At 42.1% G+C, this 18425-nt stretch overlaps 1 protein-coding gene across 1 annotated transcript in view; it reads right to left on the bottom strand.

The window, feature by feature from the left end:
• PREX2 (phosphatidylinositol-3,4,5-trisphosphate dependent Rac exchange factor 2) overlaps nt 1–18425 on the bottom strand; it is a 523586-nt gene that overhangs the window by 223088 nt on the left and 282073 nt on the right. Inside the window, 3 exon segments of the mRNA XM_030215317.1 lie at nt 2732–2868; nt 14270–14279; nt 18226–18301. Of these exon segments, the coding sequence (XP_030071177.1) occupies nt 2732–2868; nt 14270–14279; nt 18226–18301 (223 nt within the window).

Below are 18425 nucleotides of genomic sequence, written 5' to 3'. Positions count from 1 at the left end.
TGCTTTATACTAAATGCTGAGCTCTGAGAGAGCAGTTCCATCCTGAAGCACCTTTTGCATTTTAAATGCTGCCCCTTCACAAGGCAGGTCATTGTTAATGATGTTAAAATATTTTTATTAAACCGATTATGTAAAATGAGTTTAAAAATGTACACACAATGACTAACACCAACTGCAAATACATTTAGAGGGGCATAATTGAAAAGGGACGTCCTCGTTTTGATTTTGGACATACAAAATGTCCCCATCCAGGGGCGGGGAAACCCATATTTTCGAAACAAGATGGACGTCTATCTTTCATTTGATAATACAGCCAGGGACGCCCAAATCCTGAAATTTGGTCGTCCTTATAGATGGTGTCCCTAGACTGGTCGTTTCTGATTTCGGCAATAATGGAAACCAAGGACGTCCATCTCAGAACGACCAAATGCAAGCCATTTTGTCATGGGAGGAGCCAGCATTTGTAGTGCACTGGTACCCCTGACATGCAGGACACCAGCTGGGCACCCTAGGGGGCAGCTGCATTGAGCTTCATAAATTGTTCCCAGGTACATAGCTCCCTTACCTTGTGTGCTGAGCCCCCCCCCCCAAAAAAAAAAAAAACCAAACCCACTACCCCAACTGTACACCATTACCATAGCCCTTATGGGTGAAGGGGGGCACCTAGATGTGGGTACAGTGGGTTTCTGGTGGGTTATGGAGGGCTCACTGTTTCCTCCACAAACGTAACAGGTGGGGGGAATGGGACCTAGTTCCGCCTGTCTGAAGTGCACTGCACACACTAAAACTGCTCCAGGTACCTGCATACTGTTGTAATGGACCTGAGTTTCATATCTGAGGCTGGCAATTAATATTTTTAAAGATGCTTTTTGAAGGTGGGAGGGGGTTAGTGACCACTGGGGGAGTAATGGAGGTCATCCCCAATTCTCTCCGTTGGTCATCTGGTCATTTTGGGCACCTTTCTGTGCCTTGGTCTTAAGAAAAACAGACCAGGTAAAGTCGTCCAAGTGTTCATCAGGGACGTTCTTGTTTCTTTCGATTATGGGTCGAGGACGTCCTAGTATTAGGCACGCCCAAGTTCCGCCTTCGCTACGCCTCCGATGTGCCCCCTTGAATTTGGCCATCCCTGCGACAGGAAAGGCAGTTGGGGACATCCAAAATCGGCTTTCGAATATACCGATTTGGACGACCCTGGGAGAAGGGCGTCCATCTTCCAATTTATGTTGAAAGATGGGCGTCCTTCTCTTTCGAAAATGAGCCCATTAGTCTGCTTATTCTCTCTATAACTCCTGTTACTCTATCTTATTTGTCTGTATGCTCCACCTTCACTTATATCGGGGTATCCAACCTCAGCCTTCGCCAGGTTGTATTTTCATGATTTCCACAGTGTATATGCATGAAATCTATTTGTATACAATGGAGGTAATGCATGCAAATAGGTCTCATCTGTATTCATTGGGGAAATTCTGAAAACCCGAATGAACTGCGGTCCTCAAGGACTAAGGTTGGACATCCCTGACACAGCCTTGGCTGTCTATTAAAATGTTTTGTTGCACATTGTAAGTTGCATACTATGTCATAATGTCCACTTTTATTTTAATATTTTTCTGTTGATGTTGTCTATTGCCTATGTCCAGATTGATCTTGTTTTGCACCTCTTTGGGTGTATTTCTTCCAAAAGGTGGTAAATAAACCAAAATAAATAAATTAAGTAATTAAATCAGGAAAAGGCAAGCCAAACATTTTGCCCTATGCACATTCTTATTGAATGTGTCAGCTCAGTGTGCAGCAGCAGGCAATAAAACAACCAGAACATTAGGAATTAAATTGTAGTCCGTTTTTCAGATGGTTTGTATCCAACATTCTCTCAAGCAGCTTGAAGGTGCACAAACGTCCTTTACAAGTGTTCCTGCCAATGAAGAATGGTACTGTAATACTACACTTTCAATTGCAAGGAAAAGGTGACCTGTCTGTTTCAAATTATTGAAAGTACGATGGTATCATTGGAGCCGACTCTGTGGGTGCTTGAGCACCCCAATATTGAGAAAATTCCTTGTATGTGTCCAAGGGGGGTTATTTTCATTGGGCTTAGCACCCCCAAGAATTTTGAAAAGTTGGCTCCTATGGATGGTATAGTAGCAAAAACATCACCATGGCAGGAACACTGGTGGAGAACTTATGTGTAGCTTAGGTGAAAAGGGCAGGACTGAGGAGGGGAAAGGAAAATTTGTCCATTTATTCTAATACACATCTTTTGCACCAGCATTACTGCCAATGCAGCATGGTGCTTAGTATTATGCTTTCAATCATGAGGAACGAAGTGACCTGTCTGTTTCTCCTGGTTCAAAGCACGATGGTGTAGCAGCACACACCCCTGGCAGGCATATCGATGAAGGACTCCTGTGCAGCTTAGCAGGAATCTTACTTTTATCAACAGGTGAAAAGGGTTGAAGGAGGAAAAGAAAATTGGTCCATATATTTTACTGCTTGTCCTTTTTTCAGCAGCCTACTTTTGTAGCCTAGACCTGTGTCCGCCTCTGTGGAAATGAGATTGCATGTCCACAAGGTTTGAGAATTTGCCACATAAATCTAAAGTCTGGTTACTGGTATTCAGTAATTCGCTTTAGTCAACTAGAAGTATTGGGCTACCATTATTCTTTGATGGCTTTTATCTCTATTGCAAATATAATATAATTAAAACCAATAATTCTTTTCTTTTCGAATTGCTTACCTGCATTGGGCGCCTGTATTTCCTGCAGCGAGTGACATGCGCAATGACACTGGCGTGCGTCTCTTTGCTGACATTAATACCATTCACCTTGATAATGCACTGCCCAGGGTGAAGACCTGCGGCAGCTGCCACTGTGCCTATAAGGAGGAGGTATGAAGCATATGAAATCTATATTAAAACCAGTGAGTAACTATTAGGAATCACAATCAAAGAATCAAATGTAAAAGGATGGAGCAAATAAATAAAATGACTCGAGTATGTGCAAATTCAAAGACGACACATAAATGCATGCAATTTCCTTCACTTTGCAAAGAGGTGTGGTAGCCGTGTTAGTCCACTGTTCCATGCATACCTCCTACCCTCCCCAACCCTGTTAAACTGTCAATGAAATGCTTGATGTTTCACTTATATATACTGTCATCTACCAACATTTGCTTACTTCCGATCTGACAAAGAAGGGCAACCTTCGAAAGCTAATCAAGAAATGTATTGTTATGTCCAATAAAAAAGGTATCATCTTATTTTCTTTTCCATGTTTTATTTGTTTGATTTCTATTGATTACCTACCACCTTGCAAACCGAACTAAACCATCAGAAATGAGGGTGATTCAGTCTTCTACAATTTTAAAAAGCGTTGCTCATGGAAACATAAAACAAAAAGCATGAGCACAAAAGGGTTTACAATAAAGTGCTGCTGGTTCTTTTGTCCTATCCATACATTTAACCTATGCTGATAATTACTAAAGAAAATTGGGCTTTCAGTGCAGAAGCAATGTATAGAAATGATAGCAACAGTTTATATGGAGTTTAGCCTCAGTCCATCCAGATCAGGGCTCAGGAAGATTTCATTCAGAACATTACTGTTGATTTGTCTGAAAACAAATATCCAATTTGTCATTTAAAAAATGTTGTTTGGAAGCTTTATGTATCTTGAAGGAGCAGAAATGAACCCAAGTTGAGTTTTTATTTATTTTTTATCAGCAACAGCTCAGACGTGGGTAATACATTATCAACTTCATTATAAAGGAATACTGCTCCCTTGTAACAGATGTTTTCTATAGACTGCAAGACTGATAACACACACAAATGGGAGACATCTGACAGCTCTAGGATGGTGGCACTGCTCTCTCAGAGCTCAGCATTTAGACCATGCATGGTCTTTCCCACACGTAACAGTCTCATCTGTTCCCAGTTAGTTCCAAAGCTCAATACATTCAGACAATTATCAGGAAATTGGGAGGGTTTGTGGGCTTTATCAGTCTTAATGTCTATGGAAAACATCTGTACAGGTGAGCAACATTGCTTTTTCAATTAACAAGTAGGTTTGAGACACCCACACAAGTGGGTTGCTCTCAAGCTTAGGGCCGCTCAGCCTTAAATTATATTACTTTTGTTAGCAGCCAGCTCAGTTGATTGCAAGACAGATTGCAATGGCCAGCACCACATGACGAAAAGCACTGCCTTCTGCAGAAGCTTGATCCAAACAATACCATGTAATGAATGTATGACAAGAGTACCATGTAGCTGCTTTGTAGATGATACTGAGTGAGTCAGACCTCTAATAGGGCCACTGTCACTGCACTGGCTATAATCTGATGAGAAAGGACTCTGAAAGTGAGAGGAGCATCTGCATTTGATAGCAGAACTGTTTGCAAGAAGCCAGTCAGCTTGCTAAAATTCTTTTGTCACTGTTAGGAATTTAGGATCCCATTTACTAAGCTGTGCCATAGATGTTCTAGCCTTTATAGTGGGCACTAAAAATTAGCATGCGCGCTAATGCTAGAGACACCCACTGGAATATATGGGTGTCTCTAACGTTAGCACGCACTAATTTTTATCGTGCGCTAAAAACGCAAGTGCACCTTAGTAAAAAGGGCCCTTAGGATCAAAAGAGACACATAGCTCAGTCCATTGTCTTTTTTTTTTAAGTAGCATCCAGGAGCCCATTAAGCTTTTAGAATACAGAGAGCTTTATCTTGAGGATTTGAATGGGGTTCCAGACAGAAGGTAGGAAGCACTATTTTCTCACTTAAATGAAAAGATGTCACTACTTTAGGCACAGAATTGACATGTGCCCGAAGAACAATCCTGTGATAATGGAACTACATGTAAAGTTCATATGTACCAATGCCTTAAGTTCACCAACTCTCCTATCTGACGTGACTGTGACCTTCTGCATTAGGGCCCCAATGCTCAAAGCTTACCGTGCTTGCAGTGTTTGATTTAGATTGGTTGCAGCCAGTCTATAATGCACATTAGTCAGCTTCTATGCGCAAAGAAATCTTGCGCTGCTTTTACCGTTCGTGCTAACAGCTACTGATAATCCGATGCACATGTATTACAACAAGCTCTCTAGTATTAATTGAGCATTCCATATGATGCACAGATGTTTCCATGCAATGCACAGAAAGGAGCGCCTACCTTTAATGTTCAAAATTTTCTGGCAGGTCTGGAGCTGTCATTACATGAGGATGACTTCTTGGTGGAGCAGTCTGCTTGCATTTTTTTAATAGTATCTGCACGTGTGTGTGAACATAAGAACTTAAGCGTTGCCATGCTGGAACCAGACCGAAGGTCCATCAAGCCCAGCATCCTGTTTCCAACAGTGGTCAATCCAGGTTCGGATGAAGAAGGCAGCCCGTCTGCTAGGTTATTGGTGCTAGGAATTGGTGCAACTTGTGAGGAGTAGAACTGCCAAGATTTTGAGAAGAGGAAGCCAGTTCCGTTAACGCCCAAAAAATGTGAATGTTCTCATAGCGGGAAAGATGTTGCAGAGAAGGATTCATCTGCCACTGTAAATAACACTGGCGTAGAAAGCATAGGCTGCTATGTAAGGATCGCACAGAAGCGGATTGGTCTGTGCTTCACATGTCTTTTGCTATGTCAGGAGGCTCCACAGTATTCGTACTGTGCTGCTGGTGTTAAGCAGAGAGTGCACTGACATGCTTCATCAGTGTTTTAGCCAGAATTGATGAAAGCAGCATCTCTTCAGGCTTTTGCAACCACTCCAAAAGTAACTGTGCCTCTGAAACTAGAAACCAAGAGGTTGATGGCTTTCTTGATTGACTTGACAGAGGGATTTTTCTTGTATGATGAGCAGCTTCTTTTCAGGTTCAAAATGTTCCTGTAGGAGAATAAGATGATCCTTTCATGCTTGTGGTGACATTCAAGAACAGTTTGTACAGTCCTTTTGATTGTGCTCAGAACTGAAGCAAAAGAGGCAATTGGAATGCATGCCAAAATTCTGGATCTTTCTGTTGCGTTTTTGGCAAGGTCTAAAACCCAACTTGGGCAACAAAGAATGGCAAACAAAGAAAACAAAATGTTGAAGAAATGGCACTTTTAAACGTTTTAAACATTTTTATGGGAGAGCTTTGTTATGTGTCTATTCAGCTGAGTTGAAGAAACAAACTGAGCAAATGTGAAGACCACTATATATGGGAAAGGCTGCACATGCTTAGCCCTAAGTTCTGAGCTCAGGGAGAGCAGTTCCATCTGGGTGCCAGCGGATGAAGGCACCCACTTGTGTACCAGACTTAGTCCTGTTTGTCGATGAAAAATGTTTATGACTCTCTTATCCATTCTAACTACTACTACTACTAATCATTTCTATATTGCTACTAGATGTACGCAGCGCTGTACACTTGAACAGAAAAGACAGTCCTCGCTCAACAGAGCTAACAATCTAATCAGGACAGATAAAACAGGACAAATAAGGGATAAGGGAATTACTAAGGTGGGAGATGATAAAACAGACATGGGTACTGAACAAATGAATAAGGGTTAGGAGTTAAAAGCAGCATCAAAAAGGTGGGCTTGTAGCCTAGATTTGAAGATGGCCAGAGATGGAGCTTGACATACTGGTGCAACAAGATAAAAGGAACAGTCTGGACTTAGCAGTGGAGGAGAAGGATGCAGATAAGAGAGATTTAACCAATGAACGAAGTTTCCGGGGAGGAGTGTAGGGAGATATAAGAGTGGAGAGGTGCTGAGGAGATGCAGAGTGAATGTACTTGTAAAGTCAATAAAAGAAGTTTGAACTGTATGCGGACTCGGATAGGGAGCCAATGAAATGACTTGAGGAGAGGGCTAATATGAGCATAGTGACACTGTCAGAATATAAGTTGTGCAGCAGAATTTTGAACAGATTAAAGAGGAGAGAGATGGCTTAGTGGTAAACCTGTGAGAAGCAAGTTGCAATAGTCCTAAGCAAGAGGTGATAAGAGTGTGGATAAGGGTTTGGTAGTGTGCTCCAAAAAGAAAGGATGAATTTTGGTGATATAGAGAAGAAATGACAGGTTCTGTTGAATATGTGCAGAGAAAGAGAGAGAGAGGAGTTAAAGATAACCCCAAGGTTACAAACTGATGAGACAGAGAGAATGAGAGTGTTATCCACAGAGATAGAGCATGGGGGAAGAAAAGAGGTTGGCTTAACGGGAAAGATAAGAAGCTCAGTCTTGATCATGTTAGTTTCAGATGGCAGTGAGACATCCAGGCAGCAATGTCAGAAAGGAAGGCTAATACTTGGGCTGGATTGCTGCTGAACTTTCTGGTGTGGAAAGGTAGCTCTGAGAGTCATCAGCATAAAGGTGATACTGAAAACCATGGGATGAGATCAGCATCAATCTTCTGATATCATTGTCAAGGCCGTGGCAAGGAGAGACTGAGCGACAGCAGATTGAACACAACAGCAAGATAAGTGCTGGTTTATATTTAACAATAAGACAGTAATCCATAAGAAAGAGACTGTATAGAGAGGAGGTTTTTTTACCAATGATGACAGCAAGAACTCCGGATTATTTAGAGCCATAGAGCTATGTTAAGGAGTCCGTTGAGGCTTTTTCCTCCGTCTCTTAGAAAATCACGTAGACATGATATGTAGAGTTCTGGATTAGGAATAGGATTTTAGTAAGACATCCCATCTAGGCCTGGATGGTAGAAGGAGTGGCACCATCTTATCCAGGCAGATGAGATAGCAATGCTTTACCCAGAAATGGCAGTGACATCTGTGGAGCACTGCCTATGGCAAGTTGCCTGGGACTGAACAGAGGAGGCCAATGACCAAATATATTTTTTAAATTCTCTGGCTCAGGTATAAGGGATCATGTTACTCAGTCTATATTATATTTAAATCAATACTGTATGTTCAAGCACACACTCAGCTCTACTCCATAGGATTCCATAAAGAAAAGAAACTAATGAGAAAAACATATCCTCTTCATGGAAAACAGAGCCCATTATTGAAATCCTTCAACCTTTCATCTCTAATAGCAGTTCTAAAAGATTCACAATAACTGTCAGAATACATGGATAGATCTTTAGATTCCAAAAAGCAGTATGAAAGCTAGTGATTCCTCAAAGACTATCATTTAGTTAGATTGCATAAGAATGCACAAATACTGCATTGTTTCTAATAATCACCCAAGCTATTATTAGAAACACTGGATTTTCTGAAGGATACGGTGGGCTATTTTTTGCTCTCTTCCAGACCCTATGTGAGGCACCAAAGGGAAAGGGGATGAGATTTGATATACCACCTTTCTGTGGTTACAATCAAAGTGAGACAATTCAGGGTTAAGTGACTTACCCAGAGTCACAAGGAGCTATAGTAGGAATTGAACCCAGTTCCCCTGGTTCTCAGATCACTGCACTAACCACTAGGCTACTCCTCCACAAACCTATTATGAATGGATGGGGAAGAGTCAAGACACAACCACTGGTGGAAGGTGTGTAGTACAGATCATGATTCCTGACCCTCCCCCTGACCTGGAAGTAAAGTCTGAGATCCCAAATCCAGCATGAACAGCAATGCTTCCTCATGCAGCTGGCACAGGTCAGGAAACTGTTGCCACTCTAATTGCATTAGGACAACTATTTCTGTCCTCCACTGTCCACCTGCCCATGATGACCGATCCTCTTATATCTCTTCTCAAGGTTATGACTGGGCCAGTGTGAGCCTTGAGCATGTGCGCATTCTCAAGACCCTGCACCAGCCCAGCACCTTGACCTTGAAAGAGGTAAGAAGAGAGAGCTCTGTTCCACCACAGGAGTGTTGGGCTACAAAGCCATGGCCCAATGCTCCTGGGCTGCTTCTTAAAGGGCCAGGCACAGTTCATAGCAGTTGATGCTGAGCGACACCCCCACCCACTCCTCCATCACAACCTCCTCTTGAAGAAATCCTCCTGCACTGAACCCCCCCATCCAACATTAAGCCCCTCTTCCACCTTGTAGAATGAGCTCTCAAGGCCTGAGGAGCCTGCTTCCCCACAAACAAATAAGCTGTCGTGATAGTCCACGTCAACCATCTAGCAACTGTGGGCTTAGAAGATATGAGGCCAAGCCTCTGCTTACCAAAAAGCACAAAAAGTCTGTCTGATTTCCAAAACTCATTTGTGACTTCCAGGTATCTTATGAGGACTCTAAGCACATCGGGAAGCTTTAAGGAAGAAAACTGATCCTCTTCGTCCTCGCTGTGAAAGGACAGAAGTTCCATGGATTGTTGAGATGAAATGCTGATACCACTTTCAGAAGAAAGGAATGAACAGGGAGACCGCCACCTCTAAAAGCAGAGAAAGGGATCCCAACAAGAGAACCTGAAGCTCCAGAACAATACATGCTGATGCAACAGCCACAAAGAATGCTGTCTTTTGCATAAAATCTTTCAAGGAGTCCTTCTGAAGTGGCTCAAAAGGAGGCTTCTGAAGAACCAGAAGGACTAAATTAAGGTTCCACTCTGGACATGGTGTACAAAATGGATGCCACAAGCAGCCTGATCCCCACATAAATCAAACAATATCCAGGTGAGCCACAAGAGTCTTCTGTAGTCTGCCCCTGAAACAGGCTAAAGCTGCAACCTGAACTTTTAGAGAACCCAATGCCAATCTTTTCTGAAGACCTGCCTGGAGAAATGCTAGGATGTGTGCAGAGAAGGGAGAAAGTCTGCAGTCAGAACACCAGCCCTCGAACATCTTCCACACCCTCGCATGTTCCATGCAGAGCGTTTCTGAGCCTGAAGCATGGTAGCAATGACCAAATCAGAATAACCTGTTTATCTCTGGAATTCATTGCTAGAAAATATGGTAAAAAATTAGTTAGCTTAACAGGGTTTAAAAAAGGTTTGGATAATTTCCTAAAAGAAAAGTCCATAAGCCATTATTATGATGGACTTGTGAAAATTCACTGCTTATTTCTAGGATAAGCAATAACATCTATTGTACTGTTCTGAGATCTTGTCAGGTACTTGTGGCCTGGAACGGTCACTGTTGAGAACAGGATACTGGGATTCATGGATCTTCGGTCTGTCCCATTATGGCAACACTTATATTCTCAATGGCCAAGTCATAAGTCCAAAGGAGTACAGATCCAACATGAACACCAAACCTTGCTTCAGTAGACCGTGTACCTGTGGAAAACAGAGAGAACTCCCATCCTGCAGTCAAATCAGGTCCATGTACCATGGACTCCGCAGCCAATTCAGGGCTATGAGAATTAATCGACTGAGAATTAATCAACCCTGGTGCAATGCAATCCTTTACAACACCCAGTCTACCATGGGCCAAGGAGGGAAAACATAGAGTAGATGTGTCTCCAGCCACGGCTGCAGTAAGGCATCAATCCCCATCAAGCCCAGTTCTTTCCAATGGCTGAAGAATTGGGGCACTTTGGCATTTCTTTCGTTACCATCAAGTCCAGAAGTGAAGAACCCCAGCAGTCCACAATCAACTGAAAACCTGGCTGGATAGATCCCACTCTCCCAGGTCCAAGGAGTGCCTGCTAAGAAAGTCCACCTCCACAGTCAAGGACCCAGAGATGTACAGCGCTGCGTAACCCTAGTAGCGCTCTAGAAATGTTAAGTAGTAGTAGTGATCTGGCAATAAGATTTTTCTCTACCCAACTCATGAGGGAGGCCACCTCTACTGCCACTGGATGGTTGTGAATCCCACCTTGCTTGTTGATATAAGCCACCACCGCCATACTGTTAAAGAAAACTTGGACTGGGGCCCCCGCCAGAAAGGGAGCAAAGTTGTGTAAGGCATTCTGCACTACCCTGAGCTCCAAGCAATTTATCAATCAATGAGACTCCTGTTCCATCCAGGTGCCCTATCCAGATGGAACTTGTAATGAGCTCCCCAATCTGACTTGCTGGCGTTCATTGTCCACCACCTCCCATTGTGTTATCAGAGAGGGAGCTCTGACGGTCAAATTCCTGGGTGACAACCACCACTGTACACTGGCTGGCAACCAGTGTCCAAGGAAGATGAAGGATTGTAAGCTCTTTGAGCAGGGACTGTCTTTCTTCTATGTTTGTGCAGGCGCTGCGTACGCCTTGTAGCGCTATAGAAAGGCTAAATAGTAGTAGTAGTAGTAGTAGTAGTTGTACTTCTATGACACCAGAGACCAACGGCTGAGAAGAGATTCTTGTAATGGCTGCATATGAGCCCTTTTTCATGTTACCCGCTTCCATTGTTGCCATCATTGACTCCAGAACCTGGATGTAGTCCCATACCCTAGCACGGAATAGAAAAAGAGCGAATCGCCAATGGCAATGTTGAGAAAAATAATTTATTCACCACATTATTTAAAATAGGCCCAACATGGCCACGTTTCACTCTCCTAAAGGGCTGCGTCAGGGGCTAGGATATAACAACCCATTGATGCAGTAAACCCAATTCCACCTACTGGACTAGAACAACTCCTCTCCTGAGAAGCAGCAGCAGCAATCTGGTTGATGGACATGGGAAGCAACAGCAGCAATCTGGTTGATGGACATGACTATCCCACAGGTTCTAGAATAGTGGGAAGCTGCAAAATGGAAACTCAATTTAATCAGGAAAAAAAGGATCCTGCCAATTTAAATTGTGCTAGCCAGGTTAGGCCCAGCATTGAATACTGAGATCATATTCAGCCCACGGCGCTCAGCACCTTCAAGGGATGAATATTGACCTACATATTCTTAGGTAGCTGAAAATCAACTTAAATATATTCTCTTTGCCCATATGTGTAAACTCTTATTTTGCAAGCATAGGTCCCTGCTAAGCTACTGAAAATATATTCCCTTTGTAACCAACTCCTTATCTGACAAACTGTAGCAGGATGTCCCCTCCCCTTCACAGTTTTCAAAAGAATTTACTTAAGAGTTACAGAACAAGAACAATTCTATTGAAAACAGAGCCTACTATGCTCTGTAGTAGATGTTAATTTCCATCTTGATTTGCAAATGTTGGAGTGACATAAAGAGAGAATTATGGCTTCTAGGGATTGCACTCATTCAATTTAGCTAGTGACAATAATGAAATAAGGTACAATTCTGAAAGCACATCTGTGATTGGAAAATGAGTTTAGCAAATTAAGAGCCTGGAGTTTGAGAAAGTGATTTACTCCAACTTCCGTATGTTCTGAACTGGCTCTTAGATAAGGCAAAGCTATTAACCAAATAGTTTCCATAGAATGAGAGGCTTTGTTTAGTAACCATTATTCACTCATCCCAGGTTAAATTATATTCATAGCTCTTCCTTGCTCTATAAAGGGTTCTTGAAATGAAAATTCACATCTGTGATATTTGAGCAAACAGTCCCTTATCATGAAAGTGCCTTGGGCAAAACTGGCTTATCAAAAAAAAAAAAAAAGTTGTGCTATTTGTTCAAGTACAAAACTTAAGGCCCTATTACTAGCTGCACTATAGGTGCACTATCGTTTTAGCACACGCTAAAAATTAGCATGTGCTAATGCTAGAGACACTCATAAGAATATATTTATTTGGTACATTTGTATCCCACATTTTCCCACCTATTTGCAGGCTCAATGTGGCTTACATAGTATTGTAAAGGCGATCGCCAAATACAATTTTATGTTAGGTCGGGTAGGTTGGTATATTCAGGTAGATAGGGATTGAGGGTAGGAAGGAATATATAGTGTCCAGTACAGTCTAAGGTTTTGCTGTGGTTGCAGAGTTGATGCATCTAATTTATGTTGGTGGGGAAATGCTTTTCTGAATATACGGGTGTCTCTAGCATTAGCGCACACTAATTTTTAGCATGCACTAAAAATGCTAGCACACCTTAGTAACAGGGCCCTTAGAAAAAATGATAAATGATGCGTGGGAGGATCTATGATAGTAAGAAGATAGTCTTTTCAGTTGAAAGAACACCACAGCCTCAAATAAGTACAAGCCTAAAAGAGAAATCACAAGACAATGACAGAAGGGAAGGGACTCCCTTTCCCCTCTCCCAAGCCTTAGGTTTTTAGGAGGCCAGAGCACAGAAAACACTACTTAGTTTTAATAAAGCTGATTTGCCACTTCCCACCAGCCTTCTTTAATTAAATTACTCAATATCACTTCCCACTGGCAGCTGGAAAAGTGCTTAAGCGCATCATCTCCTATGGCTGGGACAAAATCCTAAATTATGTGATTTTTGTAACTTGTGATACTTCATCTCAGAAATGGGAGATGAAGCACTTAAGCACTTCTCTGGCTGCCAGAGGGATGGTAGGATTGAGTAATTTAATTAAATGTAGGAGGCCTTTCACTAAAGGGAGAGGGGATGTCCCTAGAGGCACTGCATAAAAAAGGGGAACTGGCACTTAAAAAAACTAAAAGGAAAACCTGTGAAAATAGTCAGTGCAATAAAAATAAGAGGTCCTGTTAGAATGGGGAAGCAGACCTCAAGGTGGGAGCTGAAGTGAAATACACATTCCAAGATCACAACAACAAAAAAACAAAAAACAAACAACAAATTAACAAATAAACAAAAAAACACTTTGGCATCAAAGGTATCTTTAAGTTTATTCGTTTATTCATTTACTAGACCGTCACTTATTACAAGGTAAATCAGAACGGTTTACAATATAAAATAACATTAAAATATATTAGAAACAGTAGATAAACAAACTCTGAAATCCATTGGTGATAGGAAAGCACCACAAAAGTAAAATATCTTTATTGGTTATTCCCCAAAATTAAGTTCAGCATACATAGTACAAAGAAGGTAGAAAGCGATATTTAAAAACTCATGCCAATTAAGTCTCAAAGTGTCAGCAGTTCAAATCCTGAGACATGAAGTCATTCCTGTGGATCTCTCCTCTGCTCTCCTTGTTGGTTTCAGCCTGGCACCTCACTTTTGAGGCACATCTGTAAAATACTTACAAAATACAAAACTCCCAACATTTTGTACCTCAAATGAGCACAGTCAGTGTTTTGTTCTCTGGCTACTTCTACCAAAATCCATCACAGTATACCTCATAACATGGAAAAATGTGCTCTCTTCTCCAGTATACTAAACTGGAGACAAATTCAAAACTTCAGAAAACTCACAACAATCACTTAATGGGGTGGAATGCACAGGGAAAACATGGGCATTCTGGTATGCCTAGGCTCAGTGTCTTCTGCTCTTGGGATTCTTTCATGGTTGCTTCATCAGCAGAGACTCCTCTGGTTCTCTTCTACTTCTCCGCTGTCCATTTTCCTTTAGTCAGCTGTAGCTGTGTTTTAAAACTATAGTATATAGTTGGCCATCTGGAAGGCTCCCTCCCAGGCTGTGCCTGAACCCACCTGGGTCTCCTATGGCCTTACTTCCTGCATTGGACACCTATGAAGGAATATTCCAGTCTTCCAGATGCAATGCAATTTTGTTCTCCCCTTCAAAAGGAATGAAGAAGACACATCCTGACAGGCAGGCAGGTCCATCCTCCATTAATTCATACTGCAAGCAGGGTCAGGTAAGGAGCCAGGACTGACCAAAGAGAGCATAATGTAATGTCATGCTACATAAAGAAAGCTGTCACACTCTACCTTCATGTCACAACCCGCGGGTGAGAGGGTATTATATACAAGTATACAACAAAACAAAACTCTCTCATGTAATGGCATACAATAGTAATTTCAACATAGACTAAAGATTTGTGGAGTGCATCTGTTTTAAAAGGGAATTAAGGGGAAAACCTCTGAATTTAACCCACCTCCAACCCAAGTAGTCATTTAGTAATAACAAGGGTTAAGAAAGCTTCTGCTGGGAATTATATCATCATAGGCAAAAACCCTTTAGTTCCAAAATGAATGAAAAGATGCTAAGAGCTCAACAGAATCAGCTCGGGATCCATATAGCATGTGAAAGTCAAAAGAGTAACTTAGCTTTCAAGTGCAGATACAAAACAACAAGTGGGTCATCGGTCAACACACCAACTTCGGCCAAGGTTTCGCTAGTAACGCTGTGTCAAGGCGTGAGTAACCATATAGGTTCACAATATGAGCATGCTTCCTGGTGCTTCCTGCTTGCTAGTCACTCTGCCTTCATCCCTGCATTGTGGGGGTCACTCACTATGGCACTCTTCCTGTCACACTGTGGGGGCTGCGTGGGCAGACTTTACACCAGGGATATAAATCTTTGCTCCAGGCCCTAGGAAAGACTTTTATTCTAAACAGCCTTTGCTTTTAATGACAGCACTTAAAGTAGACAGCTCTTTCACTCTTCGAGATCAAAAACCTCTAGTGGCATGGAACTCTAGCAGGAGACTAAGCAGAGAGTGCTGAGGCAGTAACTTAGCCATCACAGGAATAATTGTCTCAGGGGCCCTTTACTATCCACGTAAGCGTCTACGCGCGCCCAAAGTGTGCCAAAATGGAGTTACCTGCCTGACTACCATGTGGTAATTTCATTTTTGCTGTGCGTCCAATACGCGCATCTGAAAAATAGCTTTAGGTGCTTGTAACAGACATGCGCCAGTGGCATTTGACACGCATAGGTCATTACCACCCAGATTCTTTACTGCTAGGTCAATGGCTGGCGATAAGGTCTCAGACCCAAAATGGATGCGTGGCATTTTGATTTTGCTGCATGTCCATTTTCGGCAACAAAACCAAGCACTTTTTACAGGCACACTAAAAAACAGATTGGTGTGCGCCCAAAACCCGCGCCTACACTACTGCAAGCCATTTTTCAGCACACCTTAGAAAAAGGACCCCTCAGTTAACTGTTGCTGATAATTTACACTAGCCAGTTAAATGCCACCCTCACTGACCCAAGCACAGTCCTAGTACCATCTACTTTTTGACTTCAAAGAATGATTGAATATTTTGACACCCAACAGACAGGACTTAACAAAGATCTGGGTTTTCTAGCCCATTATAAACCATAAAGTTGTATTGCTATGTTTATCACCCTCCTCTCACCTATCCACCCCCATCCTGTTAGACTATCTCTGAATGCTTTGATGTTCCCATGCATACCTCCTACCCAGCCCCACCCTGTAGACTGTCAATGAAATGCTTGGATGTTTTACTTATATATACTGTCATCTACCACATTTGCTTATTTCCGATCTGACGAAGAAGGGCAACCTTCGAAAGCTAATCAAGAAATGTATTAAGTTATGTCCAATAAAAAGGTATCATCTTATTTCTTTTCCATGTTTTATTTGTTTGATTTCTATGGAACTCCCATGAAATGCCCATTTCCCTGCTCATAACCACGCCCCTTTTTGGCTTCACACAGAATTTAGGCGCTGTGCATTACAGAGTATGCTTAGGGGTCCTTTCACAAAGCTGCAATAAGAAGTGGCCCCGCGTAGTGTGGGTCCATCTTTTAGGCATGTGCTGGGCCATTTTTTACTGTGTCTGGGAAAAGGCTATTTTTTAATGGGCCTAGAAATAGGCCAGTGCTAATATTAAAACTAGTGCATGCCTATTTATGGCCTGAGCTCTTACAGCCACCCATTGACCTAGGGGTAAGGGCTCACGCGCTACCCACGTGATAACCATGCACCACATGCCAATGTGGGCATGCTACTGGTTATTGCTGGGGACTTCCCCCATGTTAGAACATTATTTTCTACCGTGGGAATCAGCAGGCGGCAAAATTGGAATTACTGCCAGGTTATGTGTGTAAATTCTAATTATTGCCAATTAGTGCTCATTATTGCTTGTTAAATGTTGTTAAAAACACTAATTGGCTTATTAAGCCAATTAAGTTAGTGCACGCCATTTAAAAAAATTATCGTGGGAGCACTTACTGCCACCATTTTATAGGCGTTAAGGAATCTCGTGTCAACCCCGCGTCAACAGTAATGTACATAAGTACAGAAGTAATGCCACACTGGGAAAAGACCAAGGGTCCATCGAGCCCAGCATCCTGGTTCATGACAGCGCCAATCCAGGCCAAGGGCACCTGGCGAGCTTCCCAAACGTACAATCATTCTATACATGTTATTCCTGGAATTGTGGATTTTCCCAAGTCCATTAGTAGCGGTTTAGGACTTGTTCTTAGGAAACTGTCTAACCCCTTTTTAAACTCTGCTAAGCTAACCGCCTTCACCACGTTCTCCGGCAACGAATTCCAGAGTGTTAATTATGTGTTGGGTGAGAAAAGTTTTCTCCAATTTGTTTAAATTTACTACACTGTTGGTTCATCGCATGCCCCCTAGTCCTAGTATTTTTGGAAAGCATGAACAGACGCTTCACATCCACCTGTTTCCACTCCACTCATTATTTTATATACCTCTATCATGTCCTCCCCTCAGCCGTCTCTTCTCCAAGCTGAATAGCCCTAGCCTCCTTAGTCTTTCTTCATAGGGAAGTCGTCCCATCCCCGCTATCATTTTAGTCGCCCTTCGCTACACCTTTTTCAATTCTACTAAATGTAGATGTAATAACTGGTTAGCGCAAGAACACCCACTCTCTGCCCCTGACACATCCCCCTCATAAAAAAAACAATTATAATTAGTGTGTCCTTAGCATACGCTTGTGGCAAAACATATGTGGGACACTTCAGCACATCCCACAGGCCATTTTTGCTGCATTAGGCACACATTAACACCTAATACAGCACAGTAAAAGACCCTTTAAATCAACAGATATAAGCATTTTTTTTTGGGGGGGGGGGGTTCTTTTTTTGCAGAAAAATTGGCTTTTTCCCCAATTTCTCTTTTTTTTTTCCAGTTTTCTTCAGACGCTCATGTGAAAAAGAGTTTTTAGCCCACAGAATTTTCTGAATAGCACAAATCAATTGTATGTCAACTCATAGGTTTATGTACATTAAATTGATTCTGCACCACTATAATTTTTAAGATGCCTGTATTAAGAATTTTATTTAGATTTTGCTCACACCTTTTCAGTAGTAGCTAAGGTGAGTTATATTCATATATAGTGGGCATTTTGCTGTCCCTAGAGGGCTCAAATCTAATTTTGTACCTGAAGCATGGAGCATTGACTTGCCCAAGATCACAAGGAGCAGTAGGGGGATTTGAACGGGACATCTCTTGATGTCAAGACTGGCACTCTAACCACTAGTTACTCCTCCATTGTGCCCATCTCTAGTAATCAAAACCCTGTTGGTACTGGAATGGGAAGTGAATGGTACGTCTGCCTTAGAAGGGCTTTCAACTATATGTTGGTGATTGAAAGGGGTAGGAGGGGGGGTCTGATATAATTGCCAGAGATTATTGTGTTACTATAATTGACTTTATTCTTACTCATCATGCGTTCATTCTCACCTCTGCCAAACAGCATGAACCACTGATGGACCAAACCCTCGTATCTGGAATCCAAGCCCATCTGCAGAGTCTGGGATCTTCACTGTCCTAACACATGAGAAATGCAAATTAAGAATTTTACTTTTTCAAAAACTAACTGAAAATTCCTCCTGCCCTGATGTACCACTAGAGGTCAAGTGCTGTCATTTTCAAGATAGTGGTGCCGGAGGCA

This window comes from Microcaecilia unicolor, chromosome 1, assembly GCF_901765095.1.
Source record: "Microcaecilia unicolor chromosome 1, aMicUni1.1, whole genome shotgun sequence".
NCBI classification, from domain to species: Eukaryota; Metazoa; Chordata; class Amphibia; order Gymnophiona; family Siphonopidae; genus Microcaecilia; species Microcaecilia unicolor.
The sequence above is the reverse complement of the archived record's forward strand: the minus strand, read 5'-3'. Positions and strand labels throughout refer to the sequence as shown.